The following is a 24,788-nucleotide window of genomic DNA, read 5'->3' as shown; positions in this document are numbered from 1 at the left end:
TATGACAGCCTTCTCGATGTTGTTTTTGAAAAAAGTGATGTAATACCCTCACAAATAACCCTATGGAATCTAGAAAATAGTTTTATGCCATCTCTTAGCTGGGTGTTTGGGCTTTTAGCTCACTGAACTGATTTTAAACTGATGTGAAAGTGTGGTCATTAATGACAAATTAGTGCAAAGATACACGTGGCCCTGGATTGTCGAAAAACTATTATCTAAAAGTAGCTAAAAGTACATACATTAGCGTTCACACACTTCCTACATTCTGGGTTTACTACAGACAGCTTACGTAGCTTCAAGTGTGGCTATAGTGACTATAGCTGGCCAATGATGCTAAAATAAAGAGCCATATACATGGAAAATAAACTCTGTAGCTTTGCATGTACACCCCCTGCTAAGCATAATTTATGGTCTCGACTAGCCTAGCCAATTATACCTCCATTTACACATGCAAGTCATCTAATAAAGAAGGTACTCATCTAATAAAAGCAGTAATATTCCACCAATTGCAGTCATGCCATCTTTTGTGTCTAACTGACACTTTCTTCAAATTTTATTTCTTTCTAGTGCATTTATTTCCACGTACTTTTCCAGACACATACTGTTCAACGTTTCTTTTGTGTGTGATGGTTGTCTGGCATGAACAGCTGTCTACAGTGAAGCAGTGCCTTGATAAGTGTTATTTTAGTGTGCAAACACGAGGGGGCTCCAAGTAAAAAAAAAAAAAATTCAGTACAGGTAATAATGTTCTATTGGTATCTGCATACAAACACCGAACTTGAAGTCTGATTGGATTCTTTGCAGGACAAAAACATTCTTAAATGAAAATTTTGAATTGGGCTGAGCTTCTATTCAAGAATTTTCTTGCATCTCTCAGAATTCTTTATTGCATTATGTCAAGTTATCCAAGTCCTACTAATTTATATTTCAGAATCTTGACCAGATTTTTATATATACTTACAGTATGACAGTGGTACCCTAGCTGTGAAACTGTTGTGAAACCAATTTACTAACTATTGACCTAATTCATTCTACTTATCTAGAACAAGCGGTTAACATTTTCATAAAAATATTTCAGTCTCTTAAACATATGAAATCTGTAAATGTAAACTTGTTATTTTACTAATAAAAATCAGATTATATAACAATGATAGACAAAAAAGTAAGCTGTATAAAATCATGAGACTCGTAGACTTTCAAACATCATAGTATATAAAGCATATGGACAAAAGTATTGGGACGCCTGGCTATTTCACCCACAGTAACTATTATGACATCACATTGTAAATCCATAGGCATCAGTGTGGAGTTGGTCCTCCCTTTGCAGATATGACAGCTGCCGTTCTTCAGGGAAGGCTTTCCACAAGATTTTGGAGTGTGTCTGTGGGAATTTTTGCCCACTCACCCAGAAGAGCATTTGTGAGGTCAGGCACTGATGTTGGATGTGAAGACCTTCCCCAAACTGTTCCCACAAAGTTCTTTGAATTGTCCAAAATATCTTGATATGCACACCAAGGTCCCAGTAGTGTTGTCTATATAGTGTATGTGTATCATTTCAATGCCATAAGATAAGTAATAACAAGAACATTATTAAATTGCACAATCTATCCAAACAATAGAAATAAAATTTATTTGGGTGTAAAAGGCAAAAGAAAGAAAAAAAGTTGTCTTAGCAACTCTTAGACTCATTATGATCTGCATAACATCTGAAGATGCACCAAACAAGGTTTAAATGTAAAATTTTGCATGGTAATATTGTATTAAATTTATTCTAAAAATCTCTAAAGTTATACATCTTGACTTGCCCCCAAGATTCTAAAATCTAAAATCTAGCAAAAGATGAATGTTCATGTTTTGTCACAGAAATTACAGAGATGTCAGTGTAAACCATTTAAAACACTTGCAAATGATTTGTGTATGTCTGACTTACCTGGATTACTCAATTCAAACCCGCCATAAAGCTTGATACTGAAGCAGAATTTGATGTTGTGAAATGGTAGGTATATGAAAAAAATGGAAAGATAACGTATAAACAGGAAGACTGTATACACACTAATGAATTGGGAAAAGTTGAAATATATCATCTGTGACAGACTGATGCTGGATGTAACTGGTTTCTTAATAAATTTTGTGTAACTCTTGTTAGTATAAGGCAGGGGATCTCAAACGTTTTGATCAAAGGTCTACATAAGATTTTTGTTCAATGTCAGCGGTCTAACAATTTTCAATAACAAAACAGCATTTTATGAACTTTAAAGAACTGACAACAACTTTCGATATTAGACATCAATATAAGACCAATAACAGGATCTTAACAAAGTGACTGGTTTAACGTACACTGATCATTTTGACTGTCTCATTGGGATGAGTTACATTATATGTGTGTGCAAAGTTTAGTGGTTCTGCATTGTAGCTTTGTACTTCAAACCACATTAAGCCTTTTTTTTCATTAACCATATAGATTCATAAGTTGCATTATCAGCAGAGTCTGAATTGACTTACGGTTTGGTCCGTATCTGAACCTTGGTCCGGCCTTTGAGAGCCCCTGGTATAGGGGCAATAAAATGCAGAGGAAGCTCAAGAAGTACAGCATATCTGTCACAGTGCTGTGCTGGTCTCCACCTAATATGGGCAACTTTCTCTTTAGAGAATGCTTTAAATTGAAGTGGGTGACCTAACCACTAAGCTTTTGCCCAACTAATGTTGAGTGACAGCTTCTGATACAGTTTCTCTAGCTTTCAACTGTAAACAGAGTGAAGATTTTATTTAAGTGTGAAGACGTTGTCAAAATTATATTGGCGGGGTGTACAACAACACTATCCTTGTGGCTCTTTCACCGGATTTTGGGAGGTAATATTTTGTGTATCATAACTCCATGTAAATAGACTTTACATTAGTTACCAGGCCTGAAAATACTTGGCATTGTTTCTGAACTCACCCATGTACCCATTACATTTGCACAAACAATACAGTAGTCATTGGGTTGTGCTATTCACATCAACATTCATTTTACTGCTTTATTGTGAGATATGCAAGCCAAATTGCACTAAAGACAACACACCTGTGTTAGTTCAATAAATCAAAGCATGCAACCTCATTTGCATTGGCCTGTTTGCCGACGTTTGTGGTTCTTTGGTGATAAATGACTGTTGACTTTCACTGTGCCTCTCTGTAAGCAACTTTGTATTATAAAACATTCACCGGGTCAAGATCCTTGTTTTGAAATACCTGACCTGTCTTGTTCGCTTTCCTTCGAAAATGTAGCAAGCAAGATACGGATATCGACACCACTACTACTGAGGGTATGGAGGCATCACCAAAGACAAACAACTGTATGCAGACAGTAATCACTTAATGACCTACCTGTTTAACGACTCCCCGGACCAGCTCTCCGACCAGTCGGTATTGTAGAAGGACTTTGGCCAAGGAAATGGCAGCGTGGCATCTCGGTGTCAAGCAATTACGCAAATTAAAACAAAGTTATCAAGTTGGAGTTTCCTTCCTACCTTTTCATTATTCGGAATAAAAATGATAACCCATCTTAACAGCGTGCAGGCCTAAGTAATGTATATTTCTGCTGATTTCCTCTATTCTGTTTATTACACTATACAGTAGAATACTGTATAAATATTTATAAACAGGTACATAACTGGTATGCAAGTACGAATTCACCTTTAAAAACAATATGTCCAGTTTCGTATGTGCATTTGCTATGTGCTGCTATGACAGATGACAGGAAATTACAGTGTATTTTAACCTCTATACCGTAAACGAAGTACGAACAGCATATAAAGGTTATAATGCACAACAATTTCTTCATATCAGCACAAATGTATGTAAGTATGCATTTGCACTGTTACAACAATGTTATCAACAATACTTTATATATTTGAATAGAACATTAATTGTGTTCCTTGATTTGACGTATCATTAATGACCAAATCCTGAAGTACAAAGGAAATTAAATTGAAAACATAGCGAAATCATTACAGCTTTTGCGTAACAAATGTGCTTCAAGCACTCAACTGTACTCTTATATGCAAATGTAATACCTTTAATACTTTGTCAACACATTTAGAAATTATGTCAAAGTAGCAAAAATAGTAACTATTTGAGTCACTGCTATGTAGTGATGAGTAAAATGAGCAAATAAATCCTAAATGTTTTACCATTGCGCGTGATAAAATGTATATGACAATGTTGTGTTTGAAAATTCTGATGTAATATCTACCCTCATAAATAATCCTGTAGTGCAGTGTTTCCCAACATAGCACTGAGGGACCCACAGATGGTCCACATTTTTGCTCCGTATCAGCTCTCTGCCAGACAGTCCACATTTTTGCTCCGTATCAGCTCTCTGCCAGACAGTCCACATTTTTGCTCCATCTCAGCTCTCTTCCAGATAGTACACATTTTTCTTCCCTCTCATCTCTCTGCCAGACAGTCCACATTTTTGCTTCCTCTCAGCTCTCTGCCAGACAGTCCATATTTTTGCTCCCTCTCAGCTACCAATAAACGTGGACTACCTGCAGATCACTGAGAACCAGACTGGGGTAAAACACTGCTCTAATGGATCATAACCTTAATGAACTAATTTCCTTTCCAGGACGATGCTCCAGAATTGCTGTTAGCCACATATTACTGCAAAGCTGAAATTGTATTTGAGAGGTTCAAATGCTAAGGTACAAATTCATAAACAAAAATAATAATTTCAGTGATAAATTAACAGGACAGAAACATCCTCAAAATAGTAAGATCGATCTTTTAATGTCAATGATTTTTAAGGATTATTTATAAAGAATATCAAAAATAGAATATAACAAATGGAACATCATTCTTTTAACATAAGAGTGCATGGTTACATTCAACAGGGTAATTATGATGCCATAAGCAGCACTGCCAACATTTGTCTGATTAGACTTGTTCAAATCTGCCTTAAGCTACACATATTTAGATCTTCAAGGGTTTTATTTCAACTAATGGTGCGTTCTGTACATGTGCAAACTCGTGCCAAGCCAAGAAAGGCAGAAGATAATAAAGAGACTGGTAAAACCAAGCAAAGAACAGAGTTACAGGATACCCTAGTTAACAGGGCCCCGCTCCTCTTCCCACTCTTCCTAGAAGAATCTGAGCTGCAAAAAGCTTCTCAGTGCTGCCTGAGAAGAACCATTACATCACACTGTCTTAAATACTCCTGGAATGAACATCAATGAACGTGGCACCAATTCACATTATTTTAAACTACATAAAACTGGAGTGACACACAAACAATATCTTATGGCTTACAAATATGCACATGACCAAATGCTTAAAGAAGACCATGTGATTTTCTGAAAGAAAATGGTAACTGACAATATTAAATATTTCGCTCCAAACATCATCTATGTAAACTTACACGAAGAAAAATACTGCTGATAAAGGAGGAAGTGTGAGTTTTTTAGACGGTGGGGCTGGTTTTCTCCTATCGGTTATTCCCCTCCTCCCTCTTCCTCCTGCTCCTCCATGTTGTTCCGAGCCAGACGCTCTCTCCTCTCCGAAAGTCTCCGACACTTTGGGCATTCAGTCCCACCGGAGAAGCAGTCTCTGTGATAGCAGGTCTTACACTCTGAAAGAGTTACGGAGACACACACCATCAATGTAATGACACCTGAGGTCAGAGATCATGCCTGTGTGCATTTATTCTATAGGGCTAAGAAAAAGCTTCAGGATCAGAGGAAAACATGGTAAACAATACAGAAAAACGCAATGTCCTTTAATGTAAAAGTTCTAACGGCAGATTTTCACTTTCTCCAAAAATAAAATTATATAAGGGAAACCATCAGCAATGTCAGGCACTTAGACATTATCTTTCTGGTGTTTGACCAAAGCATGAATAAAAATGCTTCTAATGTCATGCAGTAAAATACAGACACACATGTTCATCATAGTGCATGTATGAGTGAATGGTGTGTGAGTGAATGGTGTGTGAGTGTGCCCTGCGATGGGCTGGCCCCCCATCCTGGGTTGTTCCCTGCCTCGTGCCCATTGATTCCGGGATAGGCTCCGGACCCCCGGCGACCCAATAGGATAAGCGGTTTGGAAAATGGATGGATGGATGGATATTTCAATATTTATATTCTATATATTTCGTTTTTGCACTATGACTAAACTTTTCAGTGACATGAAAGAACTGTAATGGACTAATGACAGGTCATATATCAGAGGTTTTCAGACTGTGGGTTATGCAAGGTGAGGGGCAAAGAACAGAACCGTGTAGCGTGTTCGAGTAAGGGGTATCTATTGTGAAAGTGCAACCATCAGCCTGCACACATTACATGAAGCTATATATCCATTCACTTCTACAGGAAAAATGCTAACGCTAACTATGACAACCTTAACCCCGACCAGCCCTAACCTTAACCATAAATGACCAAAGGAAATACATTTTTGCTTTTTTGATTGCATTCAGATCTTTATGGGGACCTGAAAAATGGTCCCCACAACGTTAAAATGGCAGGTTTTTATAACATCGTGGGGAACATTTGCTCCCCACAATATAATATCAACCTAATTCACACACACGCACACACACATACAGTGTGTTTCACTCATTTCTCAATTTATGGGTGCGTGTGAATAATATATATATTTTTTTTTTAACTCCAGCCTGGATCTTCCTTGTTTCTCATTAATGAAGGGCTTTGTCTTTGCTTTATGAGATTTCAGTCCTGCTTCTAAGAGCCTGATCCGAAGGTCCTAGCAGTGCACTTCACACCTGCTCAAAATCTGGAATATCCCCTAAGTATCTGCATAAGGGACTCTCCATTTCTCTATTTTTAATGATTGCCCCTCCCCCCGACAGAGGTTCCCTATTGAGATTGACAGTAACCTCACCCTTCCAGGGTTGTCGCTCTGATTTCTGTCCCCTCACTGGTGCTTGTAGCATTTGCTTGTTCTCCTCACATTTACCTGGGTGTTTGGGCTTCCTCCCACCACTCAAAACACGCAGTTTTTAAGGATCAATGGATGTGTTTGCGCCTAATAATGGGTGGGAATCCTGCCCAGGGTGTCCCTCACCTCATGTCCAGGAGTCCAGCGGTAGACTCTAGACTCCATGCACCGTACAGAGCAGTGCTCCCCAATCCGGTCCTCAGGGACCCACAGACAATCCATGTTTTTAGGGTGGTGGGAGTGAGCTGTGGGTCCCCGAGTGGGTGGGAAGACACTGATATAGAGTATAGGAAGTTCCAGAAGTTGGATAAATGGACTTCCCCTTCTGCTTTATCATCCACATCTTTCAGTTCCCCTTTACCCCCTTTAGACAAAAAATTTATTCAGTCGAAAATATCTCACCCACTCTTTCACTCTCTGGTGACTCTTTTTTCCATCCTGTCCTTTTCATACTTAGTCACCAGCTTTTCCTTTCAGCTCATACTCCCCACACTGAGAACACCTTACTTTTTTAAATGTTTGCATATAAAATAATTTGACTGTCCCACATCTCTTTCCCTCATTCTTGCATCCATCTAATTCTTCCTGCTCTTTCTCTATTTACCCTGTCCTGCGCCCTCTACTCTTCCTTTACTACCTACACTGCCATTTTATATTTCCTGAGATCATTTATTAGCCTCCTTGTTTTGCCCCACAGAGATGCACTGCGGTGACCAGCAGGGGGCGCTCACCTTCACAGCGCAGACGTTTATTCAGCTGAAATGGGAAGATGATGTCTTTTTCATTACCGCAGAATTCACACACAAACCCTTTTGCTTGGCAAAGCTGTGAGGAATCGAAACAAACACACTTAATTGTGACATTTATCCTGCTACCCTATAACTGCATTCTTCTAATACTACTGTCGAACAAGAAGCTACACGACATTTTCACTTTCATCTGCCAACCTTTGCAATTTCGCAAACAAAACCAGAATAAAGAATGTTGCAGAATGCTCCTTTACATCAGGATTCCCCAATTCTGGTCCTGGAGGACCAACACAGTTTGTTCATTTCCCTGCTCAACAAACACCTAAATCGGCTAATTAGTAGCTTTAGTAAGTGTGTTTGAACGTGGAAATCTGCAAATCATGTTGGATTCCTGCCCTCAAGGACTGGAATTGGGGAACTCTGCTTTAAATGCTCCCCTACGCAAGGCAAGCAGTAGCTCCAAGAAATATGTGACAGAATTCTGGCATGAATAAACTGACTTATCAGGTAGCTCAGGGTAGATGTAGCTGGCGAAAATCATGTCATTTTTGTCTTACCACACAAACAGCAACATGCATGTTTCCTAAACGCAGCAACTCCCTCAGTTTAGGGGCTAGTTCTCCACGACGCACCGCACTGAGGTCATTAATGGAGAAGAGGTGCAGGTCCTCAGTCAGGTGACATGGGATGCCATCAAACAGCTCCAGCAACCTATCAATTAATCAAACAGATGACAAGACAATAGTCACAGGAAGTCCAGTGTCCCAGTAATGTAGTAAGAGGTATGAACAGGAGAATTTTTACCCTTTAGCCATCCTGCAAGTCTTGAACAAGTTTTTCATGTGGTAGAGCTGAACTCTCAGCAGCTGAAGTACAAAGCATGCAAACATGTCTCCAGGCTCAGGCTGAATCCATGTGTCCATCAACCAGCCACAAAGAAAGTCTGTGCTTGGCGCACGCGTTGGCAGACTCACCCGCACGGCATCCAGCGTCTTGACCTTTTTGTAGAGGCTGAAGTTGATATCTTTCAGGTTGAACAATGGGTCGCCTGCGATCTTAGCCAGCAGGTCCCAGGCGAAGTTGCTTACTGGATGTTTAGCGAAGTCCCACTTGCGGAGCACCCAGCCAGGCACCACAGCCTGCTTATTCTCATGGCAGCACTGGCAGAAGTAGCGACCAACGTATTCGCAGTACCGCAGTCTCTTAATGTACCCTTCATATCAAAATCAAAAAGGAAGATACTATATTCAGGGCTGCACTGAACCTTGACCATATACTTCATAAACTGGTATCACTTTACTTGAGGGGGCACAAGTAACTTAGTAACTCAGTTACTACTCAAGTACAAATCGTGAACAACTATAGCAACAACATGAAACACATGCACCGTTATGACTGATTAATGATGAATGAACATGGGCTCAGTACGTATCTAACACTTAGTTTCTGGTCCATTAATACATTAAGTAAGAGTGTACTAACACATAATTTGTGTCCCCTCAAACCGATAAGTTGTATGAAAGATGAATGAATGGATGGACTCTGTTTTGACTTGGATGACTACTGACTGGCAAAAACACATCCATCCTCTTATTCTAGTTCAGGTCTCTTGGAGCCAAAAAGATTTTCTTTACCAAATCATAATGTGTTTCATTTATATAGCGCTTTGAAAAGAAGACATTAATAGTAGTTGCTAAATTGCCCATAGGTGTGCATGTGTGAGTGAATGGTGTGTGAGTGTGCCCTGCGTTGGTCTGCCCCCCCATCCTGGGTTGTTCCCTGTCTCGTGCCCATTGCTTCCGGGATAGGCTCCGGACCCCCGCAACCCAGTAGGATAAGCGGTTTGGAAAATGGATGGATGGATGGACATTAGAAGTTAAAACGAACTATTTTCATTTTATGCAGCTTACAGTGTTACCATTGAGACAACAGCAGTATCAAAAACAGCTAAATAGTAATAATATATAATGAAGCAGATTTTGAAGGAAGATTCTCCTGAACTATATTCAACCTGTTTTCTGAGAATTTCTGACCTTTTTTTGGAAAAAAAAATAGCTGAAGAACTAGCACAGAAGTTCATCTCCTGACAATGCAGGTCTATAGCAGATCAAATAAAACTTCTTAACAACCGCATGGTTTCACTTTCAAAGGCACAGGTGCAGCCTGTAACCGCCATGCGCGCTACCTGGGTCTGCACGTGTGCCGCAGGCAGCGCAGCGGTAATTCTGCTTGGCCACAACCACCTTCCGCCTGGGAAACAGGACAAACAGGATGTGATGCAGAGGAAAGTGGGACGAGCCTGTCACGATAAACGAGGGAGATATTTTGCTTCAGTGTGACTTACTTCAGTGTTGGGTGTATGTTGAAAATGATCTGGGGTCTCGGTGGGGCCCACTCTAGATTACCACGGACACGGATGCGCAGCTTGTAGACGTCGGCATGCTCGCCGTCGTCGGGGGAGATGGGAAGCGAATCTGGGATTGGCAGAAGCTGAGGAGATGCGCAATGAGTATTAGCAGCAAGACCTGACTAAAGAACTGACTAAATTTAGACTCAGTAAAGGAGAACTGCTCATTCATATTACTGAAGAGAATATTTCCAAAATTCAGTTTTTTGTTATTTTAGAGATGACAACCAATGACTTAAAGTCAGGCTTCCTCATCATATGTTACCGTTTTGGGAACCAAAACTCACTTCAAGTAATCTAACAAAGTACTTATGAAACAGTCTGAAGTGAATTTCGAAAATCTGCTCTTCGGTTGTGGGCTAAAACTGACTAATTACAAATTTTGGCTTTTAATAAATATTCAGATTTGGCAGAATGCCATCAGGATTACACCACTGCTTAAAGAACACTCTGACATTACTCCAAAGCTCCATCCCACCCCACCTTCTGGGGTGCTTCATGCTCTGGGACCACCCAGTCCAGTTCAGAGGCGGTGGGCAGCTGCATGCCCTCGAACTGCTTCAGGAGCCCCATGGCCACTGCCTCGGCGGAACCGGACTGAAGGAAGGAGTGTGTGCTGTAAGGACAGAGGCGGAACGGGAAAGAGATTCTATAGGGCAGTTTTCCCACATTTTTGCTAGTGGCAAATGGGAGGGAGCAAAATTATGGACTGACTGTTGGTTCCCAAGAACCGGACTGGGAAACACTGCTCTAGAGAGAGGGTCTATGCACCTGCATGTCCTTCAGCCAGAGGAAAACGAGAGAAAGCGGGATAAAGACTGATGGGAGACTCACGTAGAGGTGGAACTCAGGAGCGACTTGCTGCACGACCAGGTGGTATCTCCATCTGGAAGGAAGCCATGAAGAAGATGGAGCAGAAGAAAAAACACTCTTGGATCTTGTTTATGGAGAACTTTCCCCACGACATGAGAAGGCCCAACCAAGATGAATGTATGTGTTTTTTCCTTACAATCAGAAAGCAATATAGATGTAAACTATTTCCAAAGGGAGAGCTAACTAGAAGCTGCTGCAGTAACTGACCTCTGTGTGCTCCTATATCACCAGCAGAGGTGGGTAGTTCAGGTCCAGAGAGTAAAAATCCAGACCAAGGTTTTGTTACAACCCACAGTTAAGTACTCTGTGAATGTGGCTCTTTATACTCAACTGGTTGGTTGAAACAAAATCTTGGCCTGGACCTTCACTCTCTGGACCTGAATTACCCACCTCTGAATGAGGCCAAAACATTACATTTAATCACAAACAAAGGATTTTAATCAATTTCACCCAAGGCAAATTTAGATTACAAATATGCATCCATCCATCCATTTTCCATCCATCCATCCATTTTCCAAACCGCTTATCCTACTGGGTCGCGGGGGGTCCGGAGCCCATTCCGGAAGCAATGGGCACGAGGCAGGGAACAACCCAGGATGGGGGGCCAGCCCATCGCAGGGCACACTCACACACCAGTCACTCACACATGCACACCTATGGGCAGTTTAGCAAGTCCAATTAGCCTCAGCATGTTTTTGGACTATGGGGGGAAACTGGAGTACCTGGAGGAAACCCCATGATGACATGGGGAGAACATGCAAACTCCACACACATGTAACCCTGGCGGAGACTCGAACCTGGGACCCAGAGGTGTGAGGCAACAGTGCTAATCACTGCATCACCATGCCGCCCCCGATTACAAATAGGTAATATTTAATATACTATACAGGGATATAACAACAAATACAGAAATGTGACATGACATGAATTCAAGGACTAAGTTTAACTTTACATTATCTGCCACTTCACATTTCTGTTGTTCCCTATAACTTCCATTTTGCAACAATACCACTTACAGTTGACAGTGGACTATCTAGCAGCTAAGAAACTTCATGAACTGACATCGCGAAGGTGGCATCCTACGACAGTGACATGCTTTAATTCACTGAGCTAGTCGACTAAAGCAGTCAGGGTTTCAGACTGTGTTAAAGGGCATCTTTGATGTGCGATGCCTACAGCACCAGTCCGTACCACTCATAATAATAGCTAATGGTAAACAAATGCAGGCAAGGCTGCGACTACAGCTGCAGAGGGCTAAACCGCAGGCTGCAAATAGGGGAAGTAAAAGCAAGAGGAGTACAAACCTTTTTCCAAGGGAAACTTAAAGAGCTGACAACAAGCAACATTCAAACACGTGACAATGGAAAGCTGATCACAACCTTTGGGTACATGCATAAATCAGGCCAGTGCATCCGGGCCAAAGCTCATATACAGACAGAGCAACCAAAAAGCATAGGCTGCCAACCCCCTAAAGTCAGACCAGCGGGACCTCCATGCCATTCAACCTTCCCTCTCCGCTGAGATGAGGTTGAGAGAGAGAGAGGGACAGCCTGTTCCAAGACAACAGTATTGGTGACCTGCCCTCAGCACTTGAGGTGTAACAATTCATCGCCTGCATGCTCTTTATTGATCTGTGTTAAAATGAAAAATTGAACATTTAGACCTACTGGTATATCTTTCGTTTAAAAATTCCCCTAAAATCATCTCATGTTTCACTGTATTGAAAATATTGATCATGTATTACTGAATCGAACCAATTCGCATTGTATCAGAGTAACATTTCATATATCGTCACATATCAAGTCGCTACCTTATACAAATTCAAAATCAAATCATATCGTGTACAAAGATTATGATTTACACCCCTACTCAGCACCATCTAATGCACAGGAACTTTTCTGAAAGCAGATTAAAACCACACCGATCATTAATTTGCTGATATAGCTGTTTCAGGGCCGTATTTGGTTACAGGCTTCTGTAAATCCACAACATCTGAGTTAAATGTTCGTTAAACACGGTGACTCAATCTGCATTCGATCCTAAAGCATGGTCTAGTGCAGGGGTTTCCAAAGTGGGGGTCACGAGATGATTTCCAGAGTAAGTTGATAAAAAAACTGATCGTTTAAAGATACCATAGCAGAAAGCAGTCAATTACGATAAATTTACTGTATCGCAAAGGACCCCCTGGTCGGGAAAAAGGGCAACGTTGAGTCTCTGGTACTGGGCTGAAAAGTTTGATTTAATGTGTTATAAAAATACAGTAACACTAAGATACAGTGGCTGAACCGTGGGGGCAAGTTTAATGAGTTCAAGTTTTATATTAACTTGGAGCAAAAGACAAAACAATGCGCTGTATAAACTGAATTCTTGAAATTTTGCTCACGCATTCCTTTTCGTTTAGCTAAAAATGAAAATCGCAAGGCACCCTTGCATCCCAAGGCCGGCATCCCTGATTGGATAAAAAAGCGACTCTCATAAACCAAATGCAACATGCCTTCCATGCATGAAACAAATTCCACAGACTCCAACAATAGGGCAGTGATGAAGTCCACCCCTGTACCGTGATGCTTCGCAAACAAACAGAGCTCTGTGTGATCCCCATAACTACAGTCCGTCTCACCATGTCTGGGAAGAAGCTAGTGGATAATGTAAGGGTTGTCAGAGCTTCTCAAATGTCGCACATCTTACCCTCGGCCTGGAACTCACGATACATGCTGTGATCACTGTCTTCCTGGATAGTTTCACAAAGAGCATCACTTAGCTGCTCACAGAATGCCCTTTATTCCTTAAAAATGGTCAACAATACTAATAGTGCCCGCCTGCCCCTCACACTCTCATTACCTTTCATCTCGCACTCTTCACCCTCTTCAGTAGAACCAGACTCAGATAGGAAGGAACACTGGGAACTCTGTCCAGATCCGCTGCTGTCAGTGGAGGGGAAAGCTGATGGGAAAGAGCAAAACAGAAAAAAAAATTGCGCGTGTTTATCGACACCTGGAGTTCAACCACTACTGCAGTACATGAGGTCTCTATGGCTGTGATCGGAAGCCCCGCCCCCAGCAGAATAGTCACATGTCCACGGGCCCTTCAGCAAGGCCCCTAACCCCCAGCTCCAGGGGCCCACATGATGGCTCACCCTGCACTGTGACCCCCAAGCTATGGAGGGCAGGATGGGGGCAAAGAGGTGGAGCCCAATGTAGCTGTACTCGTACTTGTGCGAAAGGCAAATAAAACAATAATAGATACTTTTATTGATCCCCACGGGGAAATTGTCTTCATGCCTTCCTCGACCTGTTGGGGCATCACTGAACAAAGCAGCTATGGGAAGGAGCATTTCTGTCACAGCACGTGGAAAAAAACGATAATAAAAGTGTGAGCGTTTCAGACAGGCGTTACACTCACCTTCCACTGTCTGAGCAGCACACTGAAGCTGATTCTTCCGGATCTGCTGCCTGCGCAGATGGATCTTCTGCTTCAGCTGCTGAATCTCGTCGTCATTCTCCTCCTCATCCTCTTCCTCGCCGCGGGGCATGTTGCACTTCATCAGTTCGATGGCGGCAATTAGTAGCTCCGAAATGCTGAAATGGGCATTCTCCTAAAGAAGAATTTCGAACTCGTGACACTTAAAAACTCACAAAACAGCTGAGTATAGAATGAAGACCAACCCTGTGCTAGTCTACTGTCAGTCAATCAATCTGTCTAGTTATCAGTCTAACCACTGGGTTTACAAAGTACTTTTCTGACATTTAAAAGAAGGGGATTAAAATAAGCATAACAATAAACCACAAAAAATAAAAACAGAATCAAGACAGACAGACAGACAGACAGACAGATAGACTAGATAGATAGATAGATAGATAGATAGATAGATAGATAGATAGATAGATAGATAGATAGATAGATATAATAAAACACCACCAAAAACGCAGGACTTTCACCACCCAAATGCTCCACAAGGGACCACCCATTCTGGTCCTCGTGCAAGGGACCACCCATTCTGGTCCTCGTGCAAGGGACCACCCATTCTGGTCCTCGTGCAAGGGGACACAAACCCCTGCCATGCTCAGACCCAAACCCAGTGTCCTCTGGGGGGACTCAAGCCCCAGAGTATTCATGTTACCTTCTCCAGGTCTGCACAGCTGCCGAAGTCCTGCTCACTGAGAAAGCTGACCAGACTCTGCCCTTTCGACGGCTTTGGGAAGATTCCCTCTGACAGGCTACCGTACTGCGAGCCATCTGAAAAGACAGGTACACACAGACACATGCGGCCGTCAACACTGGTACATAACGCACTTCCCACCCACCACGCTGACAGTTACACATACCTGGCCTGTCAGTACAGACACTTGCTTACCAGGCTGTAAGTAAAAAGAAGGAGTGACGCCATATTCTTTTTCAGGGTACATAATATCAGCTGATCCTAAAAGACACAGAAAGACAACTGTAATCACCAGAGAAGTGGGTAGCATATTCTACATGAAACATTCAAATGATCAAGTGAAGGTAGCAAAAAAATGCTCAAAATAGCTATAAAATAAAATCACAAGACAGTAGCATTCTTCACCAACATAACCAATAGTTTGTTGCCATGCGATTTTTGCGTGTTGTATCTTGTTACATATTACACACAATCACACGGAGACGTGAGGATGGAGCACAAAGAGCAGAACATGCCAAATTTAACTTTTCTGGCTTAGTCCAACATTTCCTATGCAACAAAAAGAAGACAGTCAGAAACATAACATATGCAACTGGAACTCGACTAGCCAAATCCATAAATCTGAGAAAAAACGACAAACATAATGGGAGAGACGACTCAGTCACAATAAATGCACGGCAGTCATACCGAATGGAGAGAGAGAGAATTACTGCGTGGACTCGGGCCGGCCTGCTACTGCATTCCCTATTATAATGGTGCTCTTGTTTCCCCCGCCTTCATGGAGGAGAAGGAGGGATAAAGGCAGATTAAGCAAAAGAGAACGTGTTTTACCAGCTGTGAGGGAGAAATGGGGATTACAGGAAAGGCAGCTGAAAACAAAGTGATGCAGAATGAAACTGTGCGTTCAGCTGAAATAAAAAAGGGAAGTGATCTTTCAGAATGAGTCGAAACACACCACCGCATAGCAGATACCTCCAGACCCGAACCAGACCACACATCTATTTAATCAGCAGTCCTTCCTTCCCATACCTTGACTGCGCTGCCGTACCAGGCCCGTATCAGAAAATGACCTGCAGTGACCTTTGTAGGACCGGCCAGGTTCCCCTTGACCTTCGGAATATGAGGACCGGCGGCGGAGAGCCACGCCTTTGGTAGCCCAAGTAGTGGTTGAAGGTACCACTTGTCCATTGGCACTTGTAGAACTTCTGGAGCTCTGAAGGAGCTGGTGGGCCCGGCTGCTGATGGCAAGGTAGGCCGGCCGATCCTCCAAACCCCCACCCCTTGCATCTGCGACTTCCACTTCTGCCAAGGTGCCGGGCCCTGACTGAGACATCTGGGCTGCTGTCGCCAAAGCGCCGAGATCTGGCGAATCCTTTACACCGGCATCGTGAGACCACAGCGCTGGCCACGAAGCAGCAGAGGTTGGAGGTTCTGTGAGAGGCACACAGAGAAAAAAACAGTACAGCATCGTGCTAACAATGCAAACGTCATGGGGTCACATCCCAGGGATCACAGATAAAACTGTAATTCTTCCCTCTACTGTAAGTTAAATGACTAGATGTAAATTAGTGATGTGCAATTTGATAATAATAGATTAAAACTATTAAAACGTCTCCACAATCTCCCTTTATGAAGAAATTATTAGTGCCGTGCTACACAGCTGTAATTTTATGGCTCATACATGAATCTAAAGCTGTTTCGTCAGACAAATGCATTTCGACAAACCATTAAACCGGTAATAGCTAACAACAGGTGGTTTTGGATGTCTTCCTCTCTTCCTTTCACATCCTTGTCCCAGCATGCAATGCTGAACACGTTACACATTTCCTATTTGACAACGTAGCATCATGGACAACATGGAGGAGTTGGTTCCTAAAAAGAATTAGATATTTTTGCCATACCACCCACCGCTAATGTAAATCTGCGCATCAATTTTCCAGAATTTCTCTGTCAAGTCATGGAGTTATCAATGTTCTCATCAGTAGTCTAAACAACAAATAGTGTGCCAAAAGCCCTACACTTTGTGATTCATAATGATACTCGATACTCTTTTTCTCAATTGCTTTGGCACATTTCATAAAACACGCTTAACATTCCGAAGACTATTACAGCATTTCTTAAAACAGTTCATGCATACAGCACAAAACTATGGTTTAGCAAAACTATGGTTTAGCTGCAGAAGCCTGTAACTTTCCCAAAACAATTATCTCGTGTCTCAAAAGCAAATAATTCCACCAATGACTTACTCAGTGCCACTACAATGAAAAGTACAGACAGCATCGTTTTAACCATGAGAGTCAAATTGCTGAGATGTATCGTCAAAATGTCAGTGTGAGCATGCTCCTGAGCTCCACAATTCTGAAAGATAGTTGGTTCCCACTTTGTCATTGTCACTGACTGATAATTTTTAATCGGCAAACCGGTACTAATTTATGTCAAAGACACCAGTTTCAACATTGCAGGACTCCAAGAGAAAGCACTCGCATGCACGTGTAACCTATTCAGATCTCAAGACACAGTACAATAGCAAACAAAAAAGTCACCCAGCACTGTTTAACACAAAATCAGCAAAACGGCAATAGAAAAACAACAAAAGAGAGACAAAATCAGGTACTGTGGGAACCAAAAACACAACAATGCCACAGCACTGCATTTTATGGAATATGTTTTTAAGTCATTTTGAAAGCTTGGTTAACGGTTTTGCATGTGTTGATTAAAATGATGATCACATACATATGTAGTTTTGGGTGTAAAATTATTTCCGTGGGAAACTACATAATTTATTTTGACCAACAAGGCTAATGCAACTGAAACTTGTGCCGAATGATGACAACTGTACGAAATCATCTGCGTACATGTACTAAAACCTTTGGAAATGTCTGTGAAACAATGAAAAATGATGCTCTGCAGTGCAGAAGTGACATTATGGTGTAGGGATTACACTTGTTATTTGCAAATGTTAATTGTCACTTGAGAAATGCTGCAAAGCAATTGAGAAAAACTAATATTTACCAGTCAACTTAATTACAGTGGAATGTGTCTAGCACTCGCTGCACCCCTGTGTTTCTGCTATTCACTCGCACCACCGTTTCTCCACCTTGGGACAGTTATGTTGGGAAGTGATACCTGGACAACCATCTGTCTGAGGACCTCGGGATGCAGTGAATTGTCTGATGAGTGACTTTTGGAGCTCCGCCCCCTTCGACTCGCTGAGGTGCCACAGCTGAGGAGACAGAGTACACACAATGAAGTCTGCCAGGGGCGGCCACAGCGGCCATTAACATATGAGGTAAAATGCCAGATTTAGACTCCGGCAAACAGCCAGATCCTGCGGATAGACAAACGTATCACTGATAAAACGAATTATACAAGCAATGCGGCACAAAGGCAGGACACATTCTGATGATCAGCTCCTCTGGGGCACAGCCAATGTCCAGGGGAGGCTCTGCTTACTGCTTGGCATGTTAAATAGCATAAGAATACAAATTTGGGAATAAATAGATATGGCAGATGACTAACAAAATAGATTTACTAAATAATATTTACTAATTACTGACATCATATGTGCAATATGTGTAATTGTCTACACAAATTTTTCATAATTAGCAGTACTACCACTACTACTACTATCACCACCACTACAATTAATACTAGCACTACTATTACTACCAGTACCAATACTACTACTACAGGTACCACCACTACTACTACTATCAGTACCACTACTACTACTATAGGTACTACCACTACTACTATCATCACCACTAATATTACTACTACTAATACTACCACTACTATTACTACCAGTATCACTACTACTTCTACTACTACAGGTACTACCACTACTACTACCAGTACCATTACTACTACTACTACCACCAATACTACTATTAATCAGGTTCAGCTACTTCACTTCAGCTAAATTCACCAGTTTCCCCTACTGATTGTCCACTATACTGTGCTTTACATTATGCAATATCCATTGTATGTATGTAACTGGTATATTTATATCCACTATGTGTAATATCAGTATATGTGCCATTACAGCACTTCTGTGCAATTATCCACTGCATAAGTGTAATATGAGTAACTGCACAAATTTTTCTGATTTATTTATGTTTTGTTATAGTATCTTTTTTATTTTTATTTTTTAGGCTGTTGGATCAAGTAAATTTGCCCGGTGTGGGATCGATAAAGGGGGATCTTATCTTGTCTTGTCTGTGTCGTGTCTATCTTTAAATGCTGAGGATGTACGTTTCAGTGCTCACCTTGGCAGTGTCGATGAGCACTAGCAGCTGAGAGTTGTTCTGCTCCACGGCCTCCAAACACTGCAGCATGGCCAACACATAGGGCTCACTCAGGACAAAAGCGTCATCTGCACCAGAGCAGGTAGAGGAAGTAAACACCGTGCTCCGTACAGGCGAGGTGAGCTCAAAGCACAGTTTGAAGAAATGAGAAGTAGCGAGGTAACAGGCCAACACTGGTCTCAGACCAGTGCCATTTTTCAGGATAGGCGACTGCAAACTCAAGGAGCGCATTAGACCCGAAGCAACCAACGTAATTGGCAAGCGTATGCAGGAGCGGCCGTACCATTATAGAACTTGCGGGTGTGACTGTAGTGTTTCAGTAAAGGCTGCAGCTGCGCAGACAGGCAGTGAAGCTGCAGACTGTGGAGCAGCCAACGGCCTGCCTTGTGACCCTCCCCCGCATCCACCCCGTTACTATGTACTGGCTCCAAGTGATTAAACTACAGAAAAGATACAAGCAGAAAACATGTTAATCTGCTATAGTGACGCAGCATAAACTCCCAGAAATAGATCGTCTTACTAGAAAATATGAATATGAACCGCAATCCTTAAAACAAATTAGTTAAGCCAAGCAAGGGTGTAGAAGAAGTAACATAAATTAGTGAGTAATTATGATGGCATTTCCTCATTCCGCATTTCATGATATAACATGTCATGGCAACAAAATTACTGGCTACTGAGCTTTCACGGCTCAGAAACACTAAATCTTATTGGTTGTCACCAGGCAACATTCCTGTTTAAAGTCATAGCCTACGAATCCTTTGCTGGGGAGTTGTCACACTGCACCTGTTCGACGTGCGAGGCCAGCTGTGGACAGATGTAGCGCACACACCAAACGAACGGCCAGTAGTCTTTCTGCTTACAGTAGACCTGCAACACGACAAGACGTCGCATCATTCCTGGAGTTCTTTCTCTGCCATACAAAACAATAATTACCACATCCCATTCATTTGCAAAACTTACATACAAAATAAATGCATGCACATGATCCCTTTTCCATGATAATCAGCAGAGCATTGATTCTTAATGGAAACTAATCAGAATAATATAACTAGCCTCTCAATTACAGGTATAATGGGGAGTAACATGTACCCTACAATATAATATACCAATTAATTACTAAGCTTATTCTTTCTCACTGTTTCTCTGCAAAATTGCACCCACTGATGGATCAGAACATTACCACCCCCCTCCCCAGATGATTTACTATAAAACTGCTACGCCCATCTTGCAAAGACACAACACGTCAAACATATGATATGTGAAATGTTTGACCAGTCACATTGGAGACCGCAAGTCAGTTGTCATTGGGTGTTTCTCAATATGCGTACTTGACCATACTTGTGTTTTCATGTATCTGTTTTACATCAGCTTCTATTGCTGAAGACTAGTTCCAATACTTAGGAACAGAAGTACAGAGGGCGGTAAAAATCCCCAGATGTCATTCTTGCTCCGCCCCAAATATTAAGGAAACATCGGTTGCATCCTCCCCAAACAAGACCTACTGTATCCCATGATTCACTGTGCCTCAAGTTCATTCCTGGAAGGTAAGTTAGCATGACCATTCTTGCCGAGACCACAAACAAGATCTTTGCTTTCTTGGTATTGAGAAACACCCACTGTCTCCTAGCTCTGGTGTCTCAATTCTTTTGATTGTTTATGGCAAAGGGAATCGGATCAATCTCAGGAACTATTACATCTTGGCTTGCCATTTTGTTGAAAGCACTAATGCTATCTTGATAATTTGAGCTTAATTTTTTTCATGAAGCACAGTTACCTTACATATGATATCAAAATATATTAAAAGTGAATTTCTTTAGCTAGTTGACATTAGCTAGACGACATTAGCTAGCTACATGGGTAACGTACAGCTAGGTGCTCATTGAGGGATTTATACAAGGGATATGGTAATCTCACAGTGTCCATTCACTTTCAACAGGAGGTGACTGGAAAACCAGCGGCACATCAAATGAACTCGTAACCGAGTAACACGTTTTCTTTTTTTTTGCCGTGTTTCTGTATTGCATGATGTGACGTTTAAATTACATTTCTGCATCCTTAATGTCCTACTTGCCAAAGAATTTCAGTCTCTATATATCTAGGCTACTGATAACATCAATGTATAAAAGAATTTCTATAAGCCCTGCTGATGGTCCTCTGCAATAAGTAACTTGGCTCCTCACTAATACACTAGAAACTGAACTGGAAAACTCATGTATCTCCCTCGAGCCCCGACACCCGACTTTCGAAGGCGCCTCACCGTGTCGTTCTTGAGGCTGTGACTGAGGATGTTGTTCATGTCCTTATGCAACCTCTGCAAGCCGCCATAGTGGGACCAGACGTTAGGATTGTTGGTGGACAGCAGCCCCTCCACCGTGGTCTTCAAGCTTAGGAGGAGCTTCCAGTGCTCTTGCCTAAAGTCAAGTAGGGTAAATAACATCCTCCACAGGGAACAAAATGTACAGCAGAAAGTACAGCCAACTTACACTTACTCATACACAAACTTTGGCAGTTAACATTTGCTAACCAAAGTTGTAACTACAGAAATTATAGTGTTTATTTTGATACAAACTAGCAATATATATCCGTCCATTTTCCACAACCAGTTGTCCAATTCACAGTTGTGGGGGTCCTGAAGCCTATGGGCACAGGAACCAACTGAGGATGGGGCGCCAACCCATCCCAAGGCACATTCACACACCACTCACTCACACATACAGGCAATCTCGCAGCTTCACTTAACCTCAGTGTGTTTTTGGACTGTAGGAAGAAACCGGAGTACCCAGAGAAAACCCCACAACAACCTGGTGAGAACATGCAAACCCCCATACTTGGAGCCATTGTGAACTATGAGGCAACAGTGTTAACATCTGTGTCACACCTTAATAATATATATAGTACAAATATGTTGTATCGGTTGCTACAGGTTAGTGTGCGTGGGCAATGCTTCCTGCTCTGGAAGAACGGGGTAAGGATAGGGTTAAGTTTGGGTTCCCATGAGCCTCGGGGGCCATTTGGTTCAGTTATGAGTGTTTATGATTATTCTTGTTCAGGTTTGTTCCTGTTTATTAATGTGTTTCTTCTGTAAGTTGCAAAGGCGAGTGTATGCAGTCATGATAAAAAGTTATATTAAGGTGAGGTTATTGTGCCGGGTGTGGGCCACCCACCGTGATGACGTGTCATGTGCAACTTGAAGCAGTAATGAATCAGAGCATTACAACACTTCAGCCAAATCTAAAAAAGCCATTAAAGCATGATACTGTTACTCCTGAATCTACCAGTTGTGAAACAAAGTGTGCTGGCTTTGTGACCCTGGCACTGATACCCCATCCTTTTGTTTTCCTATCCACACCCATTGCAATAATATTTTGTAATTTGAGTAACACCAGCTGAAACTTTACATGTTTAAAAAAAGCAGATAACCAGATGTATTGGAAAAAAGGTGAATGTTTATGATGACAAAACATTTGCAGAAAAGTAAACTAAATAGTGCATATAGAAGTAATAGAAGTAAACTAAGAAATATAGGCGACCCTCGATGGTAAAACCGCTGGGCCAGCTTTTAAACTGTAATTTGACGTACATAAAATACAGACACGCCTAGACGAGGTTTAAAGTGTGCAGATGGCATGTTCATATACACTGCGGCACAGTGCAAAGTCTGGTCATTGACCCGCAAAGTGCGCTATGGTCAATATTCAGCTCCTTTATTAACCCCTTTATTAAGATCAACTCCCAGCACACTTCACACACAGAGATTCATAAACTTAGTAAAAAACCCAAGAAGAAAAACTGGCAGGAAAAAAAGAAAACTTTATTTTCAGAGACAAAAAGCCTAATTTGGGACTGAAGGTGAAACTCTGAACTAAAATTAGATCCAGACTTCTCTAAGTGGCTAGCAGCCACCTCCACGCTTATTCTCCAGGGTACAACTCTCAAAGCCATATTGCTCTCTTAGTATTACTCTGCATTAGCAAATTTGTCGAAAGAGTCTTTATATCTTACTGAGACTTTTTACCTTTAAATTGTTTAAAATTACCCTGAAAAACACTCAGACCAAACCGTTAATGGAAAACTACGTTACTGAATATGCCGGGCTGCAGCCAATGCAGTAACGCGGTATTATCATGCTAAACGTTCATTTCAGCTTTAGCAATCATTTCAGCTTTAATTCAAGAACAACAACCTGCTTAAAATCTGCTGACTGTCTGGATGATCAATCAAAAATTATTAATGTTTTTCCGTAAGTAATTCTGCCGCACAAATAATATCAAAAAGGTCGGACTTTAATCGGCTTAAATAAATTAATAACCTGACCATAATTTATAGCTACCGTAAGTACGTCATGAAATGACACTGAGCTGAAATGCGCTACGGCGCAGACGTACCTGCCTTCGCCACTTTCTGTCTCCATTACCGTGGACTGGGGTACCAAAACATGAGCAAGTAAAATAAAATCATTTATGTCATCGTTTAACCTGTGTCTTCCTAAGTGACTATTATAGTAATAATTTCTCCCTTGCTCTTCTCCCAGAAGGAAAACTCTGCTCCGCCCGTCTTCATCACCTCCTACTTCCTCCTGCCAGACTGGACTGCTTACTGGCAGCCAGAAATGTGTTTATTTTCACAGAGAATTAAAATGCGACTTTGGTTTCTACATGCTAACGTTAAAACTGATTGTCCCCTAAGTCCAACCACTGCTGGATTTTAGGATGTTATGAGCGATAAAGTAAGTACACTGGCTTCCGCGCGTTCCGGCAAAAGCGCCAGAAACTGAAACTTCCATGTGCGTTAAGCTCAGCGCCACGTGATCTTGTTGTAGGTTGTTTATTACATCTGTCAGATGTTTCACATATCTATTTCAGTTGTTTTCCATATACGGTCCTTCGTTAGGCTACTTGTTTTTTGTGCATCACCAGAAAATCTTTCTGCTCCGTGCTCACGTCTGAATCAAGTTGCTGCTGATTTCGATAGTTAGTGAGGAAAATGCAGCTTAATTACTAAACTATATAACGGCAACATATGATACCACGATGCAAAAGAATAATACGAGGAAGTGTAATAGGAATAATAGGAGAAGCAACTGACAACTGGCAATATTAACAATAATTAAGGATAATAGTGATAAAAGGTAAGGTAGTAAGAATACTAATCACTACAGGGTAGCTATTTAGAGGTACAGTATTCACCAATGGATGCAGTGCAAGTGCAAGGGATTGTGCAAGAAATATACTGTAAATTACTGCATACTGTAAATGTAAAAGTTATAATACACATACTAAAAAAGCTATAAATACTGTAGTAGTATAAATTATAGCTAAATATACATTTGTATGAATGCAGATGTTGTCTGGGGCTGATAT

General features: G+C 41.5%; 1 protein-coding gene across 3 annotated transcripts; it reads right to left on the bottom strand.

Moving 5' to 3' along the window:
- Positions 1–4,745: 4,745 nt before the first annotated feature.
- On the bottom strand, positions 4,746–24,659 carry LOC125727393 (run domain Beclin-1-interacting and cysteine-rich domain-containing protein-like). Of its 3 annotated transcripts, XM_049004064.1 has the most exons (20): positions 23,814–24,656; positions 21,686–21,839; positions 20,212–20,295; positions 19,709–19,865; positions 19,387–19,493; positions 18,245–18,341; positions 16,148–16,549; positions 15,314–15,379; positions 15,080–15,195; positions 14,362–14,554; positions 13,801–13,902; positions 10,921–10,972; positions 10,570–10,702; positions 10,024–10,169; positions 9,865–9,929; positions 8,654–8,892; positions 8,484–8,545; positions 8,237–8,390; positions 7,662–7,755; positions 4,746–5,605 (listed from the first exon to the last, which is right to left on the bottom strand). In XM_049004064.1, the coding sequence occupies exons 1-20, from the start codon at positions 23,837–23,839 to the stop codon at positions 5,469–5,471; spliced, it is 2,586 nt and encodes an 861-aa protein (XP_048860021.1). In that variant the 5' UTR covers positions 23,840–24,656; the 3' UTR covers positions 4,746–5,468. The 3 variants fall into 3 exon arrangements, with proteins under 3 accessions (XP_048860021.1, XP_048860022.1, XP_048860023.1); XM_049004065.1 differs by lacking the exon at positions 7,662–7,755 and having other exon boundaries at positions 23,814–24,659; XM_049004066.1 differs by lacking the exons at positions 19,709–19,865; positions 23,814–24,656 and having other exon boundaries at positions 21,686–21,735.
- Between the last annotated feature and the right edge of the window lie 129 nt (positions 24,660–24,788).

Source organism: Brienomyrus brachyistius, unplaced genomic scaffold (genome assembly GCF_023856365.1).
Source record: "Brienomyrus brachyistius isolate T26 unplaced genomic scaffold, BBRACH_0.4 scaffold96, whole genome shotgun sequence".
Lineage (NCBI taxonomy): Eukaryota > Metazoa > Chordata > Actinopteri > Osteoglossiformes > Mormyridae > Brienomyrus > Brienomyrus brachyistius.
Note: the sequence above shows the minus strand (reverse complement) of the source record. Positions and strands in the feature narration are given on the sequence as shown.

Excerpts from the sequence above, each read along its gene's own strand:
- LOC125727393 (XM_049004064.1), bottom strand. The coding sequence starts at position 23,839 with ATGGAGACAGAAAGTGGCGAAGGCAG. Across the intron at positions 21,840-23,813 it reads ACAGAAAGTGGCGAAGGCAG|GCAAGAGCACTGGAAGCTCC; the intron begins GTACGTCTGCGC and ends ACTTGACTTTAG. Across the intron at positions 19,866-20,211 it reads TGGCCTCGCACGTCGAACAG|TTTAATCACTTGGAGCCAGT; the intron begins GTGCAGTGTGAC and ends TCTTTTCTGTAG.